The 23950-nt window shown below is 36.4% G+C and overlaps 1 protein-coding gene across 6 annotated transcripts in view; it reads right to left on the bottom strand.

The window, feature by feature from the left end:
* Positions 1-23388, bottom strand: part of AOX1 (aldehyde oxidase 1) — a 37948-nt gene extending 14560 nt beyond the window's left edge. Inside the window, exons 1-22 of one of the 6 annotated variants that reach the window (XM_085227517.1) lie at positions 23197-23388; positions 22124-22181; positions 21468-21564; positions 20165-20273; positions 19560-19686; positions 18422-18483; positions 17615-17695; positions 16913-16993; positions 15358-15502; positions 15105-15197; positions 13247-13398; positions 12902-12995; positions 10629-10738; positions 9625-9809; positions 8923-9085; positions 7982-8074; positions 5971-6140; positions 4258-4384; positions 3081-3203; positions 2200-2296; positions 1170-1294; positions 12-145 (exon numbers count right to left, since the gene is read on the bottom strand). In XM_085227517.1, coding sequence (XP_085083643.1) covers positions 12-145; positions 1170-1294; positions 2200-2296; positions 3081-3203; positions 4258-4384; positions 5971-6140; positions 7982-8074; positions 8923-9085; positions 9625-9809; positions 10629-10738; positions 12902-12995; positions 13247-13398; positions 15105-15197; positions 15358-15502; positions 16913-16993; positions 17615-17695; positions 18422-18483; positions 19560-19686; positions 20165-20273; positions 21468-21564; positions 22124-22181; positions 23197-23256 — 2486 coding nt within the window. In that variant the 5' untranslated portion in view covers positions 23257-23388. 6 annotated transcript variants of the gene reach the window in all.
* Positions 23389-23950: the final 562 nt, after the last annotated feature.

Below are 23950 nucleotides of genomic sequence, written 5' to 3'. Positions count from 1 at the left end.
GTCACGCTTACTTGTTTGCTGCCACTGAAGCAACTGATGCCAGTAAACCAGCTTTCAGGAGCTTCCCACCAAAAGCTCCACCAACTCGTTTAACATGGCACATGATCCTGTTTGCTGGAACGCCTAGACTTGCAGCTACCATCTCCTATAGAAAGAGTTTTGTATTAGTATCAGGGCCTGCTTTTAGCTCTAAAGTCAGCATTTGAATTAAGAACCTTTTGTAGAGAATGGCTATAAAGATGTTCTGTTCATATGTTTGTTGTTAAATTGGCTTACAAGACTTTTTTCCTTTACCTCAACTTTAAGAGCAAGCAAAAGAGAAGAAGAAACACTCAGCAGTGTTTTCATTCAATATCTCTGTCACGGAGACTGTGAAAGGGTCATGAAAAGAAGTAAAGAATATACATATCAAAAAGTACATAATTTATGCATGAAAAACTGAGAAGCTTTATGTATAACAAACAATTATTAGAATACAGTATACATTTTTATTAATTAAAGCATTTGTATTATTTTAACTACTAATTAAAATGTAAGTTTGTTTTTTAATAATCTAAAGCCTTGTTAATATCAGGTATATCCTTTTTTCAAATCTCTAATATTCATCATTTTCTCAAAGTTTCTCATGCTTCTTGGCTCTTGCCAATAAGGTAATGGAAACTGAAAAGCCCAGCGGAACTGGGCGTTGAACACAAAATGCCACCATTTGTTGTGAAACAGTATCAGTTTCATGTACCATAGCCATTGCTATGCAATCAATAGGTTGCATCAGAGTTTGCTTTACCATTATGACATGGAGCAGCAGTCTCCCCTACAGCTAATAAGAGTAGTTCTCTCTGTCAGCACAGCGACTGCAGAACGCTGATTGCTCTTCACCTTAACAGAACCTAATGGAGAAACTCCACAGGGAGTTTCTCAAAAACTCAGTAGTGGGGCAAGATACACTTTCTTCAAAGTGGAATAAGAGACATTTTCTTCCTCCTTACTGTCAGAGCAGAGTGGTCAGTGTACATTAGGATATAGCAGTACTACAAAGCAGATCCCACCAGATAATCTAGTTGTGAAAATTCACATTCCCTATGTTTCTAAATTGCTAAGATTTGCAAACCACACTTAAAGAGCCCTTTGTCACAAGTTCAATCACATTCTCTGAGAATCCTCTGTATTACCTGGATAAATGCTGGATGTTGCGTTGAAACAAACACATCCATTTCTTTATCCTCTCCTTTTGGAATAGCAAGGACACTCTGAGTCTCCATATAAAAGTGTTCCTGTCCTCCAATGTGAATCTCCCCTGTTCCAAAGAAAAAACACAACTATTACTGAAAGAAAAGGACAGGAAAATATGAACCAGAAAAAAAATACTGCTCATCATCATGCAAATCATGGTAGTCAATGTCAAATCTTCTGATGCATCCTGCACAAAAGGAGCAACTTATGTTTTTATTTTAAAAGCCAAACTTTTCACAGATTTAAATTGGTCTTGTTCCAGTGACAACCAAGTGAACTTGGTTAATAGCATACTAATATTGCCTACTAATGTTGGCAATATTAAATAAAACACAGATTGATTAAGCAAAGCATAGACATACTGAAGTCCATCAAGAAGGTGACAGCATTAGAGAACAGAATGTATAACGAGACTGAAAAAACAGAATTTACTCAGGCATAAGAAGAAGGTTAAGGGCAAATTTTACTATTGCCTACAACTACCTAATGAGAGGGCATAGAGAAGACAGATTCAGATTGTTCTCAGAAGCAGTAGGATGAGAGTCAATGTACACAAGAAACTGCAACTTGACATATGGAAAAAAAAATCACCATGAAGATGGTCAAACACTGAAACACGTAGAAGTTGTAGAATCCCCATCCTGGAAGATTTTTTAAATTTGGTTGGATGTAGCCCTGGGTATTCTGCTCTAACTGGAACAGTTTGAGGGTGAGGCTGGACTAGACAATTCCCTTTCAACCTAAATTATCCTGTGATTCTATCTCAAGGGCAGAGGATGCAGAAAACTTGAATGAAACAGGATGTCAAACCTATTAGGTTTGATCATACTTTTATTCCAGACAGCCAAGAGCTTTCTCAGACTTTACGGCCACATGACATCACTGAAAAAAAAGCCAAATTGACACTTTTGGAACAAACAGGAAAGACCAAATACTGAAACTTCTTATCAAATATATTCTGCAATGTACCTTCAAGTATATGATCAACAGTTTCAAATGCCTTATCAACATCTCCATGTTCTAATTTTCTTTTTGGCTCAAAGAATGAATTGTGCTTAATAGCATCCTGCAGTAGAGAAAAACAGAAACAGTTTTTTAGTGTATTTTGAAGGTTCACAGTTTGTCATGGTGTTTTATCTCAGGAAGAATATCGTTCTCTTTACAGATACGATTATTTGCCAGCCTTTCAAAAGAAATTACTTCTATTTTTATATCAGAATGAGTATTCTGTTATACTCCATACACATTATGTAAACAAGTGATTGACAGAACTAATTTTAGCTCCCTGCAAACATGTCCTTTGCTCCTTTATTTCCATCTATCCCTGTGAGTTTCACACCACATTTCCAGGATATTCCATATCCCTAATATATTTTCCCACACATTCCTCTAACAGTTCCTGCATCTCCAGCCTAAGTTTGTTAGCTTTCTAACTAGCCAACAAGTAAATAATAAGAAATTGATTGTTCAGTCAATAATGTATAATTTATTAATATGCTGGTTGCCAAGTTCATAGCTACCAAAAGAACTAGATATAAGCAGAGTGCTCATTGCTTTTTACTCCCTAGGAACAACAAAAAAAATTCTTTGTTCCTACTCTTATGTTGATTATTAAAAATTTGTGAGATCTTAATACTTTTGAGATTATCATATATATATATTATAAGTGGCCAAAATTAGTCAAAAGTTATTTATAGAGTTACTGACAAACCAGTTAATTGGATATTCAGTTTCACTGTCTTTGCTTAGAAAAGCATGTTAAAAAAAGCAAGTGAGAAGCACAAAGTGCTGCTTCCATTACCTAAATAGATAAGACAGTGAAAAAGCAAGAGAAAAGAAGAGATTAGTACCTCAATTGTCAAGATCACAGGTTCCAGCGCTTCATACTCTATCTTCACTTTTGCAGCAGCTTGTTTGGCATGAGCATATGAATCTGCAGCTACAGCACATACAATCTGACCAACACAAATTACCTGTGAAATACACATGATATAATATAATAGAACAGTGGATTAAATTACTCCTGTATGTGTTTCTGAAATTCCTCTTTTACGTAACAATTACTAATGTTCCCTTTTTTTTTTTTAATTTTGTTTTCACTTTTTAGATTATCCGTGAAGCTAACAAATCACAAGGAAGACTTGTATTGTTGGGGAACCAAAAAAGGTTTTCAAAAATCTACAAGTGATTTGGTAGTCTAAATAAAATTCACCCTCCCAACAACTCAGATGATTTTCTGAGATTTAATATGTCTTCCTCTGATTTATATATATTTCTCTTGGCAGATTATAACACACATCAGCTGTTTTAAGAGTCCAAAAAAGGAGTGAGAGAATATAAGAATTTGTCATACTGGTCCCAATCTTCTCTACCCATGGTTGTAGCCTCACCTTGAGTACAGTATACAACTTTGCATGACACAACTTAAAGGACAAAACTATTAAACTGTGTCCAAAGGAGGGCAAATAAAATGGTGAAAGGTCTAGATAGGAAGACATTAAGAACAGTTGAGGTCACTTGGTTTCTTCAGCTTAGAGAAGATGAGAATGAGGGGAGACCTTGTCATGACTACAGCTTCTTCACGAGGGGTAACAGAGGGGCAGGCACTTCTCTTTGGTGACAGCAACAGGATCCAAGGGAAGGGCATGGAACTGCATGAGGGAAGATTTAGGCTGGGTCTTCGGAAAATGTTCTGCAGCAAGTGAGCATTTGGGTTCTGGAACAGGCTCCCCAGGGCTGTGGTCACAGCACCACGCCTGCTCAAATTCAAGAAGTGTTTGGACAACACCTTCAGCTATATGATTTAACTTTTAGGTAATCTTATGCAGAGCTATGGGCTTGATGGCTCCCTTCCAACTCTAGATATTCTTTGAATCTGTGTCATATGACTAACATGATTCCCTGACATACCCACTATACAGAAATACAAGAGTCAGCAGGCAAAATTTCATTACAAAGACTTCAAGAAAAAAATGGTAGAAATTAAGAAAATAATTTAAAAAATTTAAAAAAAGACTGTTTTCAAACCTTGTTTCTTGCAAATATAATCTCTGGATCATCAGAATAGTGAAACTCATTTGTAGCTGGTACATCATTAGCTGTTATGACATCAAACACACCTGGTTCCTTCAGAGCCTCTGAGGTATCTACAGATCTAATTGGTGCACGGAAAGAAAGAAGTGTAATTCATTAGTCTTATAGTTGCACATAGGTAGTGAACACCATCAGAGGTATATTTCTTGTACAGTCAGAATCTGCACGTACTGCCAAAATCAGATCTTCTATCTCTGGTACACAAATAAATGATCAAAGGGAATTAAAAATTCTAGAAACTTGCTGGGATTCTAGAAAATGTTCTAAACATGACAGGGAAATTATCTGCTCATTAGGCTGCTAAAATGCATTGATTTCATAAAAATCTGCATAATTGAAACTCATTAAGACTTTACAGCTTACATAGATATCAAATATACAAATAAATTTTCCACAAATTGAGATTTCATGTGAAGAATTATGACAGAATTGGCAAGACTGGTATGAATGGAGACTAAATGAGAACGTGTGTGGAAAGACCAGAAAGAATTGCAGAAAGTCTGTAAAAACAGCATGTTTACAGCATCTATTTTAGCAGGTCATCAAGATCCCAGCATATCTACAAGCACCCTTCCTGGATACTGAGATCAAAAGACAAAAAGGAGTGAATAAATCCTACTGACTCCTGCAAATTTAGGGGGTAAAGGGGATATCAGCTCCTAGATGGTACTAAAAAGAACATATCCAAACCCAGCATACTATTGCCAACTTGAGAATAAGTCAGGATGTATGACAAAGACTCTATAGCTAGCAACTCCAGTTCTCTGTCTTCACAAGTAACCTTGACCAGAGCACATGGATAGTCTTGATGCTTGAATGCTGGGCATACAACTTGTGTATGCGTACTTTTGTACCTTAATAATGGAAAAACTGTTCATATATCAGTACTAAAGTATAGGTGAAAATAGTTTCCTTTCCAAATAAGATCATCTTCAAACTTTCCTCTCCTACAAGGACTCATGAGCTTTGCTACCTTCCTGCAATGTGACAATGTTATTTCCTACATTTTGAACAATTTTCTTTTTTCATAATGGAGTTGAGATTTCAAAACTATGTTCATGAATGTTTAGGTGCATCTCTGCATTGCACAGCTCAGCACTATGTGTAGGTATCTAGGTTAGGATTAAGTACGCTAGCTTACTTCAACCTCTGTAGGACAATAATATGAAGTGATAAATGTAAATCCAATCAGTGCCTTCTACTAGAGTGACAAAAGGGGGCCTACTGGAAAGCTGGGGCAAGAATTTTTATAAGGGCAGGTAGCAACAGGATGAGGGGAAATGGTTTTTAACTGGAAGAGGAGAGATTTGATTAAATACTAGAAGGAAATTCTTTACTGTGTGGGTGGGGAGATGCTAGAACAGGCTGCCTAGAGAGGTTGTGAATGCCCTCTCTGTGGAAGCATTCAAGGCCAGGCTGGATGGGGTCATCACTGAATGGTTTTAGGGGGTTGGATCCAGATGATCTTAAAGGTCCCTTTCAACTCAAACCATTCAGTGATTCTATGATAATATTGCTTGCAACTCCTGAGCCACTGTGGGTATCAGATGTGTTATTCTGTAAACACATAATCCGACTTCATTAGTCTGTTCTAAAATCAGCAGACTTCAAAGTAACACTTTCTTCAGATACTCTTGGAACACTTACACAATCTTAGCATGAGCTCTGGAACTAGTGACAACAGCCAGGAAGAGCTCTCCGTCCACAGCAGGAATATCATCAATGTAAACTGCTTCACCAGTGGCATGCTTAATTCCAGACTGGTGCATAATAGGCCGTCCCACAGGATCCTGGGGAGACTGACTCAGCTCTACATTCTGTATCATCAAAAACAAACAAAAAAACAAACAAACACCCAGAAAGTTAAAAAATAACTCTATATTACATTAATTAGAAAATCACATAAAGATTAACTGTCTCTATCATCTTCTGGTTCTATACTGAAAACAGATGCAGAACTAGACTGCTGCTCCTGAGGTTTTCTCCAATCACTTCTCCCAAGGAGTCTTCCAAGAATCTTGTATAGTTTCACCTAAACGTATGTTTTCCATAATCACTTACATCAAAGTCATACAAATAGCAGCTAGTTTTCAGAAGGCCAGTTTTCCCCCTTACTGATTGGTATCATGAGACTCTGATAATTTTCTGAATTATTCTCACAGTTTTCTGTTCTGTATTCTGCCAGTCTGTGGTGTTCAAGTTTCAACAATTTGCAATGGCTTGTAGGATTTATCTTCCTCAGTGAAAGACTGCAATCAGTATAAATCAGACAGAAAATGTTAAAATATTTCCTTCTCAATTTCATTCCCTTACAACAGTGTATGAATGTCATGCCTTATTAACCTTATTTTTCTAGGTTTTCCTGAAAATTAATTTAGTGTTACTATATAATTCTGCCAAACCAACTAGTTGATGTTCACTTCCAAACCAGTTTTCTAGTTTCTGGGTCAGTGATCACACTTTTTCACTTTCTGCATTTAGAACTAGTGATTTGCTCAGGTCTCAAAGTCTTTTTTTCTCCTATGGCCTCCAGCACACAAGTTTTCTCACTATGCATTTCTCTCTCTTGCACTTTCTGGTACATTCTCTGCTATTAGATCAAAGACATTTTTCACTTAACTGACTAAAGTTACTCAGCAAGTCCATCTAAACTTTATCTCATATTTATCTTGAAAGATATGTATTCTTTTTTTCCCTACTTTGAAAATAAATAAATAACAGGTCCATATGAAATATTCCAGGTAAAAGATAAGAATTTGCAAAAGTCAGAAATTTAAAGTGATTAAACAGTCTGGGTTTCTGTATCTTCTGTATTTCTCAGTGCTGGCTGATCAGAAAAATAAAGTGTCCATTTCTGTTGCTAAGTCACTCTCTGTGGCAGCTCAGAAATAAGTTCTAGAAAAAACACAGAAAACTAATTTCCTTATCCCTGGATCTTTCGTTAATTTTGTACTGCCATTATTTTTAAGGTAAGTCTGCAGAAGCTGTAGATAATGACTTAAATTTGAAGCACTTAAAGCTAACAAGTTATTCTAAAGAATATCTAAAATTGAAACAAAAATGTTTTCCAAGATTTAATTTGAATTTTCTTCAGGTTTCTAACAATTTGATTTTTACAAACTGTATTCTTATTAATGATATGAAAAGATCAAAAGCCTTTCGTTGCTGGATTTCCCATCTAGATCTAGCCTCTAGGACTCGGAGTTCAGAAAAACTAAGATGTGTTCTTTGCTGCCATCTACTGCTGACTTCTCATCTAACAGACTGAGCAGATAGCTATCACAAACTTCATCTTGCTTCCTAAATCTACATTAAGAACTAAGAACCCTCTTAAAGCCTAGGAAAAGTGCAACTTGAGACAAGAATATTACTGTATCCTTGGACTTGCCAATGTTTTTTTATTTTTGTCTAAGATTTTTCAAATCAGGTTGAACACAGTCACATAACAGCTTTAAGCAGGCTGACAATAGGGCTTATTTGGAATATTTATCTTTGGTGAGCCATTTATAATTCAGTATATCCAGAAGGCAAGGTTTTTATAATTTAGATACACTTAAAACCAAGCACTCCATGCCTGTTGCTCTCAGTTCTTGCTTGAACCTTTACTTTTAACCAAGTCTCACAACGTACAGAACAATCTTAGAATGAAATTGCTTGCCTGATATATTTGGATACTCTGGGGCATTTTGGTTTGGAAGTTTTCTAGAACACTCTCATATTCCATAGGTATGCCAGGATAGTGACAAGGGTCCTGAAAAGGAAGAAAATTACTAAAATTACTATCAAAGCTCATGTTTTAAATAGTAAAGCTAACAACAGAAATCACCCAATTCAAGCTCTTTATACAGAAAATTATTTCAAGATTCCCACAGTTTAGGCTCTAAAATGACAATGTGAAAAGAATTTAGAGCTTTAAGATTTCACTAAATGATATTTATACGTGTGTTTCAAGTAAGCAACATAATGTAGAGACAGTCAGAAGAGATTTGTTCTGAGATCTGATCAAAACTGGTACAGAATAACTTCTGGTTAGAATAAATTTAGAAAATTATCTAAGCAATGGAAATGGAGGAAATAGCTTAAGGTAAGACACAAAAGAAATGCAAAAGGGATGTTTTTCCTCAGAACAGATTATAGACAAAAATAAATAAATCACAGCTACAATGTATTAAGCCAGTGAAATTCTAGAGTCCATCTCTCCCACTCAACAACTCATACAAGAAGCATTGGTTTAACACATACAGTTGCTTTCCAAAGCATTTATACTTTTGGTTTGTGGGTTGTTTTTTTTTTGTTTTTTTTTTTTGACCTGCAGACAGATGGAGTAAGATGATCTTAATACTGATATACTTTTGCATTATCCTTGCTAATTTTTTATTTTTGTTTTATAGCCCAATATCCAAGGGAAAGATATTCGGATGTCTAAAAGTTAAGCAGGCACCTCTCCATAAATCTCTTTGGGATTTAAGTGCTTACATTTCTCTGTAGATCTAAACTCAATAAGAAAATATTTAGCACACTCTACAAACTGCAAACCTTGACATAGGAAAAAGCCTTTCATTGACGAGAAAAAAAAGGAATAATGGAGAATCAATTTACCATTGTCTTCAAGGACTGTAATACTTCCAGGAAAAACTTGTAGAAGAAACTAACTATCAAATTTTTTTTATATTCTACTTTCCCATCCCAGGCTGAGTCTGGGAGAACTATTTCATTGAGGATTAGCCTGGAAGCTTCATCCAACATCTCTTCATTCCAGTATCTGTCAGAAGGAATAATACAGATATCATCAGACTAAGGCTCAAGATAAATAAGTAAATAAATACAGATGTATATCAGTAACATCTTCGTACCGTTCTGCTAACAATGAAACCAAAATATTCATTTTAATGACAGCCTTCATTTTTTAAAAGTGTTTTTTTTAAAGTGTTGGTCAATGTCACTCACAGACGTGAGGTATCTTAAGTCAGTGAAATAGAGCCCTATGTCAGAAGAAAATTGATTTAAAACTTATGGACTATTATTACTCTGGAGATACGGTCCCATATTTAGAGGAAAGAAAATGACAATACTGTTGCAAACTGAAGATGCTTTTAAGGGATCTGATTAATGTTCAATTATTGTTCCACATTTTCTGATAAGGCCTTCTTTGAAGTATCTCAAACAGATAATTCTGCATAGTTACACAATGCTAGATATCGGAGTATAAATATATTAGAATAAATCTAAGCACATAAAGTGTCGAAAAAAGCTATCAAAATCCCTTTATTCTGAGACACAGAAAACACTGAGGAATTTTACCTTCCAATAAGTGTCTGACAGGTTTGCTTTGCACAGATTGTTGTTGAAGCAGCACCTCCATAGAAAATGCTCAAATCCTTAATTTTGTCTGTACCTTCTTCAAAAAGGACTCTCATTCCAGCACTAATTATTGGAAGAGCATTTTCTCTTCTCGGTGCTTGTCTAAATGCAGAGATATACTCTCCCTGAACAAGATCAGACAGAAGTGAATAAGTGGCAGATATGTAAGCATCGGAAAGCAAAACATACTTTGGCACTACAAGAAGGAAGCGAATAAAAACAGAGAGCACAAATTCAACCCCCTGAGCATTCAGTACCACATGCTTCCTTATGCTGAACTTTCAGTAACTTTCTCTGATTTTCTAGCAGCCTTTTCTTGATCTTCTGTTGCCTACATAGTTCAGATGACTAAACTTTCTCATGATAGTTGGAACATACGGATCTTGTTGAAGGAAGGAGGAAGAGAATGGGACCAAAAGCTTAAAGGTTCAAGGTACTGGCTAACTCAGGTAAAATCATCCCTAATTCTCTTCAAAGATCTCATATCCACCAGTGCAAACAACATAATTTAATTATCATTATTCAGTTCAGAAACATTTACAGAAGCACAATAGACATGTCCAATCTTAACTAATTTTAGGAAAAATCCTCAAGAGGTGACAATTCTTTTTTGCCTAGAGCTAACCATATTGCAGCTGAGCAGGCTGTGTTGATGAAGTCTATGAGAGCTTGTCCAAGAACCCGTTCTTGTAGTTAAATACTAGTTGTTATTGCCCTCATCATTTTTGCCTAGATATCACACTCAGTATATCAGCAGCTACTTGCTGAGTTATTATTTTTGGCTGAAACTGGGAGTTAGTATGACACTAACAGAATGAAATGTAAGGAATCCAGAAATTAAGCAGTAATAGTATTACCTTAAACACAGGCATTATGCCCCACTCCTGCTGTTTATGTAAGTCTCTAAATCTTCGTGAAGCAAATCTAAACCACCAGTGACTCACCTTCCTAGAATGGGGAATATGGACAGAGACTAAAACCTCTTCTGGCCTAATAGTATTGTTACCAACTCCATTTGCAAAAATATCACTTAAAGGAATCCACCTCTTTCCTCCTAAAAAATAAAAAAATAATAAAAAAATTAACCCAGAAGCTTTTGTACAACTGTGCTAAAAACACACACTAAACAGTTTTAGTTGGCAGGAAAAACATGAAAATTTCATAAGTAAATTCAAACTTTAGAGTTTACATAACATCTACCAGCGCAACATTCTATAAATGTATGAGTGCATACATTCCTTAGTATCATAATACCAGAGTTCTAAAAAATGGAGAACTATCCCTGTTCTGTAATCTTCTCTACCGATGCTACTGCTTTTCTTCTCCTGCTTCTGTCAATATGTTACACCAAATCTCAATACCTACTGTCATCAGTACCTTCTCTGCTAAAGTAAAGGGAACGAGTAAGACTACTGAATGAGGGAGAACTGCTGTAAAAATATAGAATTGACTTCATTTTATTATCTATTTGAGCCATCTCAAGACTTTCTAGAACCAGATAATCTTTGGTGTCATTTTTAAGAGTTTCATGTATCCCCTCTTATATTCAATGAGCCTGATACTGCAACACTGGTTGCTTTGCACAAGACCACGTTCCTCATGTTTTTCCATGTTACATGCAATGACAACACAGTAGCCTATTCACCCTAGAATATCAATTAGCCTTCAAACTGCTTCCTAAAACTCAACTACTTTAATACTAAGTTTTAGTACAGAAAGGTGATTTTATTGAGTTTTGAATCTGAAAAGCAACACTGTCAATATAGCAGCACTGGTGTTTTTAGGGTTTTGTCTATGCAATTTCATATGAAATAAAATTTGTATAGATAAATTGTCCAATTCCACTTAGAGCCTGCCAGAATGTGGGAAGATGCATTTTCTCCTACACTGTAAACTAAGATACAGTGTAAGATACAGTACTAAGATACAGTACTAAGATACAAGTAAAATAAGAATGAAGAGTGTTTCTGCAACCTCTTTTTCCTGAGCAATCCACTTTTTCTAGGTTTCACTGACTGTGTCCAGTTCTGGGCTCCCCAGTACAAAAAAGACAGGGATCTCTTGGAAAGAGTCCAGCGGAAGGATGCAAATATTTGTGCTTTCAACTTGTCAGAAGACCTTCTGACAGGTATTCTGATTTCCAGTGGTAAACTATGCAGAAAGAAGTCATGGAAATCATACAGCATAATTTTTTGGTGCATCTGTTCCAAGAAACCCTGGCACAGAAGCAAAACCATAAAGAATATTTATTTCATGGTACTGAATGAAATATTACATGGTCTGAAATGGCAGTATATGCTCAGTCTAGATCAAGGGCAAAAAAAAAAAAAAAGGACATAAGACATCTGGAAAAGAGGAGAGCATACAGTTTCAAGCCACAAGACACCTGATGCTTACCAATAATTTCATCACTCTTTTAATGTAAGGAGTACACAGGGACATGAGCTAACAGAGGGAAGTATGGAGTGATGGAAGAAAAATGATGAAAAGGACATGGAAGGAAAGTGCAGGACTAGAAACTCCTGTATTGAAAGTTCATGTAAGGAACAAAAAGCTGGAGTTCCTATCAGGGCCATGGGGTAATTTTAAAGCTAGCACAAAGTACCAGGGAAAACTATCAGTAGAACGGGCCACTCAAATAATGAGGTTTAAGAAATGCTTTTGGCAATTCACTGCCCACAAAAGGACATAAGATCCAGTTGATTCAAATGCTTACCTTCACATGAGAATCTTTGACGTTCTTAGTTTGTAAATTGCTTCTCTTACAGATGTGAAAACAGTTCCTTAACAAACACTCAACATCCATTTACTACCCAACCTCACACCCTGTACAATGTCATCCTGCACTTCTGGCACTATCACAGAATCACAGAATCGTAGGGGTTGGAAGGGACCTCTAGAGATCATCGAGTCCAACCCCCCTGCCAAAGCAGGTTCCCTACACCAGGTTGCACAGGTAGGCGTCCAGGCGAGACTTGAATATCTCCAGAGAAGGAGACTCCACAACCTCCCTGGGCAGCCTGTTCCAGTGCTCCGTCACCCCCACTGTAAAGAAGTTCTTAAGCACATTTGTGCGAAACTTCCTATGCTGCAGTTTTTGGCCATTTCCCCTTGTCCTGTCTCCACACACTGCTGAAAAGAGTCTGGCCTCACCACTCTGCCCCTCACACCTTAGATATTTATAGATATACTAGTACAGGAAAAGGATATCTCTTACCTTGTGAAGCCAGATTAAGCATACAATTGCCAGCTGCCAGAATAGGATTCAAGTCTGAGGTTGATTTTCGACTTATAATGTTTCCACCTAATGACTTGAGAGAAAAAAAAAAAGTTATTTCTCTTCATCGCCTTCACATTTTCATTGTAACAATATACCAAAAAGATCACTCAGAAGCTTAGGGGCAATAAAAACTCTAAAAGATATACTGAGAGAAAAATAACAGCTAAATTTTTTTTTTTCTAAATTTAAATATAAAAAATTTAAAATGCAAGTTTTTCAAGCAATTTTGCATAGTTTCTGTTCCACACATGCAACTGCTACTGAAAGTAACGTACAACATACAGCAACATTTCTTATCTGTTCTCCACCCAGTGTTCTTAACTGCTGCAAGACCGCATAGAAAATCTTTGTCTTCTCTTCAGGCAACTCCAAAACTGCATTTCTCAAGATGTCTTTCATTACAGAGAGGCTGCAGGCAGCTCCTATAGTTAATCCTGTAACCAAAATATTATGAAAGCCTAATGTAATGGCTTTACTGCCAGTGTTTTAAACTACGTTCAAACTACAGCTAGGACTGCACACATGCAGTACATTAGATTTAAGGCAAAGAGCTTTTGCATGTTAAAAGGACCAGTTTAAGAGACTGAGGGTAGAGTTTCATGAAATGATGAAACTGAGCTAAAGATTCAACACACATTCTAAAAAAGAATATTATTCTCTCCTTCTACCTGCTTTCCTTGCACCACGTTTTACTAAATAAGTGCTTGCGTGAGGTTTCACCCGAAGGTGAGGCAATTTCAAAAGGCTTTTTCTCTTCTCAAACACTTAATATATGTACATCATAGTTACCATCCTATGGTAGCATTTGCAACAAAATAAGTAATTCTAACATTGCATATGGTATTATTCTTTTTCCCACTAGAAAGATAACCTATAGCTAAAAACATTCACTTAAGTAGTAATAAATTATTATATCAAGATTATATTTTTTAATTTTTTTCAATGCTATAAAATGGCAGAAAGTGCTTTTAAATTCAAAATAGGTTTTAGTTCTGAAAAGTGCTAACATTCTGAATGGGCACTAGAATTCAATCAAAAATATAAATCGAAGGACATATCATTTCAAAATGACTTTTTATTAATTGAATAAAACTGTATTGTGTATTTAAAACAAAATAAAATTAATCCAAATATCCTTTGCATTGAAATCTAATTAAAGAGAGAAAATAACATTCCTTGTCAAACTAAACTGAATCTCTATCATGTTAGAACCATGTAAGTCTCACTCTCTCATAACTATAATTTTTTTTTCATAATAAAAGATACAGCAAACATTCTCTCTACATTTTCTTTTCTCAATTCCCAGCCACTTCTCAGCTAAGAACAAATCAGTCATCAACTTGAACCACCTGACTAAAATGAACTGAAAAAGATACTCACTCTAAATGCAATGCTGGAAATCTCAAATATACTTTACCACTTCAAAGAAAGCTGCTTTAGGCATTTAGGAAGTGACTGCCATTAGATACAGAACGTAATTTTCCTTAAAACATGCACAACATAATTTAAACTTCATTATGTTTATTACCGTACTTTTAAATCTATTTCTAGTTGCTATTTCAAATTTCAATAGAGCTTATTTTGAAACTAAAACCTAGTTTTACTTCAATTTTAAAAAAATCTCTGTACTGATCTTAAATACATACAATGAGGTACAAGACTATCAATTAGCGATATTTAATGCTCTTATGATTGACATCAGGATTAGTTAATGCATATTATCATTCATGTTGAATCACATAAGAAACATTTTTTTCCTAACATAGGAAAAAAAAACATTATGCACAGTTGCATACTTTTGCTTAAACTCTCCATGGTTCTACAACATATTGTGGTATAGAGAACAAAAATCAAATATTGCATGAATTAGCACCAGAACTGGTATTACCAGGATAATTGCCCCTGTACTACTACATAAAATATTTCTGATCAGTACTCTACTCTGTTATGAAGACAGAAATCTGTATCACACACAGTGGCCGCAGCCACCTTGATCCAGGAAATAATCAAGCATGCTTTGACACAGCTGAAAAGCCAGAATTGTTGTACAGCAATTTAACACATTTGGAGCCATGGAAAACAGTAATATCTCTTGCTGCAGAGGAATCTCTCAAGTCTCAAAAAAGAAAAGTCTACTGACCATCACTCATGCATTTCACCACATTCAGATCTGGGATCCTGGCAGGAGCGATGATAATTGGATGGAACACGCCTCTAAATTTCATATCAGGTCCTACCAAACAGAAAGGCACTTTACACAAAAAAAAAAAAACACATTCCATAACCACAATTCCAACATAGTGATGAAAATGCAAAATAAACTATAAGTTTAGCCCCACTCCATGGATGCACACTGAAAATATGGTAATAGAAGACATTCTGACTGTACGTACCCACACCGGTGTTTCCAACAACAAGAGGTGCTTTGGGGTGGGCAGCTTTCAGATCCTGTAATTCATCTAAGGTTACAGGAGAAATCCACATCATTCGTTCCCCATGAAAAACCAGAGTCCTTTTCGGTTGATTTTCAGCCATTCTCTGATATGAAAACACAGCAGATATATATACTTAAACATTGCCTTCAAGTACCTAAAGGGCCTACTGGAAAGATGAGGAGATAACTTTTATAAGGGCAGGTAGCAACAGGATGAGTGGAAATGGTTTCCAACTGGAAGAGGGTAGATTTAGACTACATATTAGGAAGAAATTCTTTACTGTGAGGGTGGGGAGATGCTGGAAAGGATTGCCCAGATGTGAATGTCCCCTCTGTGGAAGCATTCAAGGCCAGGCTGGATGGGGCTCTGAGCAACCTCGTCTAGTGGGAGGTGTCCCTTCCTTTAGCAGGGGGTTAGAACCAGATGATCTTAAAGGTCCCTTCTAACTCAAACCATTCTATGAATGTATGACACATACAGTTGGCAAGGTCTAACAGACACTTATGAGACCAGAAGTAAAAAGATCTTAAAACATGGCAGTTCTACTCAATCCTTCAAAACTGCATAGAAATTGAACTGCCAGGCTGATTCTTTGCACAGTGGTAAATTTTTAGAATTCACAAGTGAACACTCTTCAATTCATTCCAATGTGCAAACTGACTGGATTAATAATAAATATAAGAAATAACCCCCAAACAAAAAATGTACAAATAGGATTTGCAATTGGTGAAATTAATAGAAAAGTGATTTGCACACTTAGTTTGTTTGGAGATTACCAGTGATACCAACAGCTGCATCCCTTTATACATACATATGGATGCTTGAACTGGCACTAATCACTTGGATATAGTTTGTGAATTAGTGCTGATACAAATACATAGTCAGAAATGCTTACCTCCCTGCTCACAACTTCTCTCTATAAGGAGACAACTAATCATATATAATTTGGCTTTGAATCTAACAATAATGCAAAGCAACGAGTTTTTGTATTTTCTAGGGCAAATACTGCTGTCAGTAATGAAGGATTATTAGCATTTTCCATTCCAGTTCCCTTGGTTCAGATGCCTATGTCTTTGCCACACTTTAACCACTGGGGCTACACACTCACCTACATGGCCATCTGAGGCTGACACTTTGAAAGAAAAAAATAGAAAAACTATTAAATGACAAAATGGGGAAAAGGCATTATTAAAAAGCGTTTGTCATTCAGATTGCTGGGAACATTTGTACACTCAGGTGCTGCTCTGAACACCTGCTTTAGGCTACTTCTTAGTATTTTCACCTAATGATTAATTCTGCATCTTTAGTTTCCCCAATATGATATTTTTTAAATGTAATTAATCAAGTAGATCACTCGAATACGATAATATCGATCCAGAATGATATTTAAGATTATATTGCATTTCTTCTGATAAATCATTGCTAAATAGGGATTCAAAACGAGTCCTGAACTATGGACTACCACAAAGGAAAAGACAGAGCTTAAGAGTAGACTATAAGCCACAGAAATTACCATTAGTTCTGGAGGAAATATAAACTCCTGGGTGGGATCTAAGGGCTCAAATTCATCTGGTGAAAACAGTCTGGCAGATTCCTTAAAAGAGAAAGAAAACAAGACTAAGAAAACAAAACAAGAAACTGAAAGGGTTCCACTGAGGTCAGTATAAAAATCAGTAACTTTATTAGCTTTTGGATTTAATGCTAAATTGCCCAAATGTGGGGAGATGGTTGCAGTGGGAGAGGTGGACACTGTTTGCTACGTGGTGTGGTTGGGTAACAGTCAGCAAGGGGTGAACAATTGTGTTGTGCAACACTTGTTTGGTGTATTCTTCTATCATCATTATTATTAATATCCCTTTTTCTATCCTATTAAACTGTCTTTATCACAATCCATCAAGTTTTAACTTCTTTTAACTTTCTCATACAATGCAATGATTACAACATAAGTAAAGCTGAGAGTATCTGCTACATCATGTCCTCTACATAAAAATACACAAATAACTCTTAATGTTTATAAGTATTTCTAAATTAATTGTGAGGAATAATAAGATATCTGATTTCACATATAACAAATGTAATATTATGGAAGAAATAAGGTAGATCAAAATAGCAGAGTATGTATATATCTTGAATACTTTAACAACAAGAACTAATGCAAAATACTTTCTCTAAGTTTTATATCCAACCAGGACAGTTACAATACTTAAAATATTACCTTCTCTTCTCTGCCAGATAAGTCCTCTTCTTGATCCAAGCAACACCTTCCATTTGCTTTACTTTGACAACAAACAGAATCCTAAAGTAGGAATATTCCATCAATAAAATATTTCCCATAATGGCAATGATTTAAAGTCTGCTTAAGCTCTTCTCTCTTTATATTACATGTCATTTAAGATTATCTCCTTACATTTCAGTGAAGTTCTGGACGACATTTAATAATAAATTAAATTGGAAGTACATATGTGTTAAAGAAACAATATCCAACAATATCTTAAAATCCTATGATATCAAAGTCCTTAGCAGAAAATAATTTATACTATATCAAATTTGCTGGAACTGTTAGAGCACACACTCTGCATTATTTCCTTTATCCACAGTCAGTTCAGTCTCCTTCTTCTTTCACTTTGACATGTTATTTCTGCCAGTACGGACTAACGGTAAAAAAACACATCAGGTAGTTACTTTGGATTACCCTTCATAAGCCAGGATAGTTTGGTTGTGGCAATCCCAAAAAACGTTTTTACAGGTTAGGCCACTAGATACTTTACTCAGACTTACATCACTTAAGAGAAGATATTAATATCACTTAAGATATGATATTAATAAAAATCTTCATGATTTGTATATGCATAGATACTGTATTTCAGAATAATTGATACTCCTTATACACCTATCTCAACAGGAAAAACATTAGTTTATAAACATAGCAACAGAACTAACAGGCATAATCCATTAATACACTAGAGAGTACTAACAATCACAACATAGTGATGAAAGTACTCCTATAATCACTAGATCTTACCTTACAGAAGGTTTTACAGGCATCTAGGATGGGCCTGTATCCAGTACAGCGGCACAAGTTCCCTGGAACAAGGAAATCATTAAGAAACATCTTAATGATGTTTCTGAAGTACATTGATTTAAAATGCTTTTATATGAGATTTGTGTTTTTGAAGCTCAAGGGAAAGTGTTAGCACTCTGAAAGACATAAAAACATCACAATGTCACTAGACTTAAGATCTCACAGCTCCCGAGAAAAAAAAGGCTTTTGTTTTAAAATGGAGTTAGATATTAGGAGGAAGTTCTTCACACAGATGGTGGTGATGCACTGGAACAGGTTGCCCAAGAGGTTGTGGATGCCTCATCCCTGGAGGTATTCAAGGTCAGGCTGGATGTGGCTCTGGGTAGCCTGGTCTGCTGGTTGGCGACCCTGCACATAGCAGTGGGGGTTGAAACACGATGATCATTGTGGTCCTTTTCAACCTAGCCCATTCTATGATTCTATGACTCACTAAAGGGAGTGCTGACTACAGCTTAGTTTTTAGGAGATAAGAGAATGTAAAAGGTTCCTCACCCACTCCAAATGTTTTTCCATCCTTTCAATCTGTTCTAAATAGTGGAGGAGCTGAGCATTATGCCTCCACCTAGTTCATCTCATTGTAACAGGACATGCCTTTGTCTCCACTATGACTTTATGGCATAATAGATAACAGAGGATATTTTACCTGCAAAAAAATGTTTCAATTTGCAATTTAGATGGCCTGCATGTGTCTTTACCTCATTTGACTGATTAATTCCTACCACAAAGGGGCCTTCCTCCCATAAGGCTTATGATACTCTCAACTCCAGATGGAACAGGATCTCAGAAACTTCCAGGTACAGCTACACATCCAACCTGCTGATGTATTTTGCAAATTGGATTTAAAATACTTCAAAAGATGCAAACGAGGACATTTTTAACACTTGTCCCTGAAACAATCCATGGTTTCATATCTTTTCAAGAAAAAAGAATGACAAGGAATAACGGTAATTCTGTTGGGAAGCATAATTTAGAGTACATGCATGCATGTGTGCTTACACAGACTTGCACTCACATACATAAAGCATCAGAAGAAAATGGTTTGATGAAATAACTACAAATTACAAGTGACAATACTTACCAGCCAGAGCTGCAGTCATCTGCTCGTAAGTTGGTTCTGGGTGGTTTCTTAACAAAGTGTATATGGACATAACCATTCCAGGGGTACAGAAACCACACTGGGAGCCATGGCACTTGGCAAGCCTTTCCTAAAACGAAACACCATGAACAGCACTTTTTTTCAGTGTACTTTGCCTTTCTAACAAATTTTCATAAGTAAGAAAGCCATAGTAAATGCTGTCTTGAAACTAATTGTGAACTACTAAAGAAAACAATTTAAACATTGTCAAATAATTATTTGGGGTATGATGCCCCAGCACATATTACCAAGGAAATTAACTAACCTTCAGTAATCTTCCATCTCTTTCACATCACAGAAAGGGCATTGTCCAAGATGCGCCATTAGCCCAAATGGCACAGATCTTAAGTACTATTTGATCAGGATGTCAGTAAGGGCTATCACAAGCCACCAACCAACAATTAGAAACTTGTGTTGCCTTATGTTATCATTTAGCAGGAAGAATAATCAAAACACGAAACTCCCATGCCCAAAAAGCACTGTCACTACAGACAGCCTATACAAAGAAAGAAATCAGTACTCTTTACACAGTGATGCTGTATTCTCACCTGAACAGGATGAATTCTGGTTCTTGTACTTCCAACACCTTCCACTGTGGTGACTGCCATACCATACAATGAGCAAATGGGAAGCAAGCATGCATTTGCTGAGTAGTGTCTTTGGAACATTAAGGTGAATAAAGACAAATACTATTTTGCAGTAAATCAAGATTTTATACTTAGTAGGCAGTCATTGCCATCATTTGGAAAGGGAGGAGACTAAGGCATTACAGAAGAGTTTCCTTACTAGCTACATCTCTTGTCCCCAGACTGAATAAACAATTGCATAATATTGATAGTTGTAGAGAATTGTTATCTTCCTCAATACTTCAATCTTTTTCTAATTGTCCTCTCATCAATCCTACCCACAAGCAGCTTTCAAGTGTGTTTTGGAAGAGGAAAGTGAGGAAAGTTGGTGTAGTTCTCTGCAGGAAGCAAGTCTCCTACTGATAAACTGAAATTCAAATTTCTGATCCAAAGGAATTCTAAAGTAAAAAAAAAATAATTATATCATTCTAAATAGGAACAATGTGTCAATATGAAAATTCTGGAAAGCTCTCATCATTAAAAATAAAATGTTTTGTTTTACAAGAGTTTAAAAGTTTATTTATGGTAGAGTCATTCTGGTTCTTTTAATGTCAACTCTTATAATAACGTTAAACATTTAATTTCTATTGTATTCTGATGAAATGCAATTGTCTAAAGGAACAACTAGCACATTTTGATCTCCCTCCCTCCCTCCCCTCCCCCCCCCAAAAAAATTCAATTCACAATGACATTACCATTTAACAATTTCACTGAACTTTTCCCAATTTATAGGTAACTTATTCCCACATTCAGTTTAACGACAAAACTAGCAGGCATAATCTATTAGCACTGCGAGGCTCAAAGTCCTTTTTTGGAGAGGAGAGGGAGCAGTATTAGAAGGCTGGGCTGATCCATCTCCTACTTTCGGCTACCCTATTCTCACACCAGTAATGAGACAAAACTGCTGAGAGAAGCAACGTTCCAGTGTAATTACAAAAGATGTTAAATTAATTCTCCTAAAGAGAGAAATCCTCACTGCATCTATCAGCATACATTAGCAAACAAAGCACTTCAGCGTAACATATCAGCAAATACATGGCACAGTTGAATAGAATTTTTTACAATAACCTTCTTCAGATTAAATTAACTCTTCCTTTAGAGTACTTTACTACTTAGTGCAGATTTTACAACTGTATTTTTACAGTTTCATACGTTCATACCTGGAAACTGTATCCACAGTCATAAAATACAGCATAGAGCTTTTCAGATTTCTTGTTAAGGATACCGTATCTTCTTTGAAGCTGGCTCATAAGTTGATATCATCACTGTGCAGGCACCACAGCCACCTCCTCCACAGCCATACTTAGTTCCTGTAAGACGGACTGAAATTCCACTATTAGGGAAAAAAAGTTTTATTTCTGCTTTTATTTTTTTCTGTTTTAAAAACATACTTGTTCATATTTACTTACTATTAAAACTTGTTTGGTTTTTTGTTTGATTGTTTTGAGTTTAGAAATCTGTTTGGAATACTTAGAAGAAAATAACATTATTACAAAATTGCAACAGACTTAGGCCATCATCACAAGGTCCTTCTTCTTTCCAGGGAGAGAGACTTTTTACAAAACTTGGAGACTACTATGTTGTTAAATTTTATTCATACTGGCCAAAAAGTTCTTAGGAACAGACAGATAGATACACACACATAAATTGTGCCTAATAGGATAACTTGTTTGTTTAGGAAACTAGGCTGAAAACACAGCAGCTCATTGAAGAGCATTTGACTTAAGAACATCATACTGTTTAATACAGTCATTTTATCTTAAGGAAGTCACAGCTTCTTTAACCTGGAAAACAGCCTTTTAATTATCACTTATGAGAATTCTACTTGAAGAAGGCTTTCAACTAAGTGACTGGAAGGAAAAATAATCAAGAAAAGGATACGTCTCTTTCGCAGATAAAACAGCAGCATCTGTTCAGGATCGGCATTTTTCTCTATTATCTGCAGTAAAAAAAAGTAAACTTCAAGAAAGTAGAGCTTTTCAAAATTCAGGACACAGGCTACATTCCTACAAAATCAGAACAAAAACATTCTCTGATTCACTCTAATAGGACTACTTGTATTGCCAAAGCCCAGAGTCCTTCATAGACAGATATGTTTCCAGGATGTACTAAAAATAAATGCTGCTCACTGAAAGGTCATACTGAAGGAACTAATCTTTAATCACGTTAGAAATAAAAATGCAACAGGATTTTGCCGCAATAGAGATAGCATAGCATAATGAATTAATCATTTGCAGATTTTAGAGTCTCTCTGGCACTTTAACCCACTAGGATGAACACCAGAGAAAGCCTCTACGGCTGTCAGCAGGATTTTTTTTCTAGTTTTGTTTATATAAATTTTCACTTATCTTACTAGGCTAACAACTGAGAGCAATAAAAATGCCTGCATTTTTGTCTCCGTCAGAGGATTTCTTATTGCTTAGAATCAGCTAGTTCCTTGCAGATGCATTTAATCAGTAACGAGCTTTGGTTTGCTCTTGCAGTATTACCTTTATAACAGTCCAGATTTTGGCACTTGAGCCTTGTTGACTAGCTTTCGTGCCTACATAAATTTCTTCTCCAATAACCACTGAAGATGAGAAGCCAGGCACGTACAAGCAAAAAAACTAGTTCACTCATCAGCCAAATCTGATAGCCAATTGAGAGTTCACTTCATTTTGATGCTCCCCTTCCCAAATTCAGCAGAACTAGCTAAAACAGGATGATTTAAGCAACAGTTGTCCTCCTCTGATGCTTCTCCCCTTCTTACAGCACTTTGTTAAATGCAAGAGAACTAACTAACCGTAATAATACTAGCTGACTGATTCACATTCCAAAGGCTTTAGAAGGATTCAATTATGCTTTCCCAAGGTCGAAATCTAAGAAGACTGGATCCTATCTGTGCACACGCCTTTCGTGGCTACTTTTAAAACAGCAGTCACCCTTTCTTCAGACTCCCTCCCAACGACACTTACCTTTCTCCCATTCACATAGAAAACCAACTCCGCAGCCCCTACCGCCCCTTGCAGAGACATGGCGTCCCAACGCGGAACCCTCCGGGCACCAAATTGCAGGCAGTGGCAGCAGCAGCCGGAAAGCCTCTGGGCGAGGAGGGCAGGGCGGGGCCGGGCCACAGCGGGCGGACACCGGGCAGCGTGGGAGGCGGCTTGCGGGGCTGTGCGCTACCAAACTCGAGCAGAACCGGATGGGTTCCGGTTGAGTTAATACACGTTTGATTTCAATTTCCTGCAGCAATGCAGTTCAAACGCAAGCTCCGGAATACTTTATCCTGATTAATTTCAATGTGTTGCGTTGTTTATATGTTAAAAAATACTCGTACGTGGAGGACACGGAAGAGCTTCTAAGGCTGCAACTGCAGCCAGATTGTTCTTCCCTGATCTGTTCAGGGTCCTTCTGAGTTGCAGCACACTTACCCACAGCAATCTGGGTTCAGGACCCAGATTATATATATTATATATAGATAGATAGATAGATAGATGATTATATATATTAGTCAGATAAGAGATGGCTGTTGCAGTTATTGTACCTGTTGTACCTTTTGTTGAAGTACAAAGCTTTGTTGTTTAACAAAATAGAGCAAAATCTTTCAGGAAAATTCAGGTATTTCAGACTGATGTGAGAAGCAGAACACATTTCAGGTGTTTCAAGGATGGAGAGCTTACCGATTCCTCTGAGATGATGTATTCATCTATGAGTGGCAGAAGAGCA

This window comes from Meleagris gallopavo, chromosome 7 (genome assembly GCF_905368555.1).
Source record: "Meleagris gallopavo chromosome 7, MGAL_WU_HG_1.1, whole genome shotgun sequence".
Classification (NCBI taxonomy): domain Eukaryota; kingdom Metazoa; phylum Chordata; class Aves; order Galliformes; family Phasianidae; genus Meleagris; species Meleagris gallopavo.
This window is presented reverse-complemented; position numbering and strand designations above follow the sequence as displayed.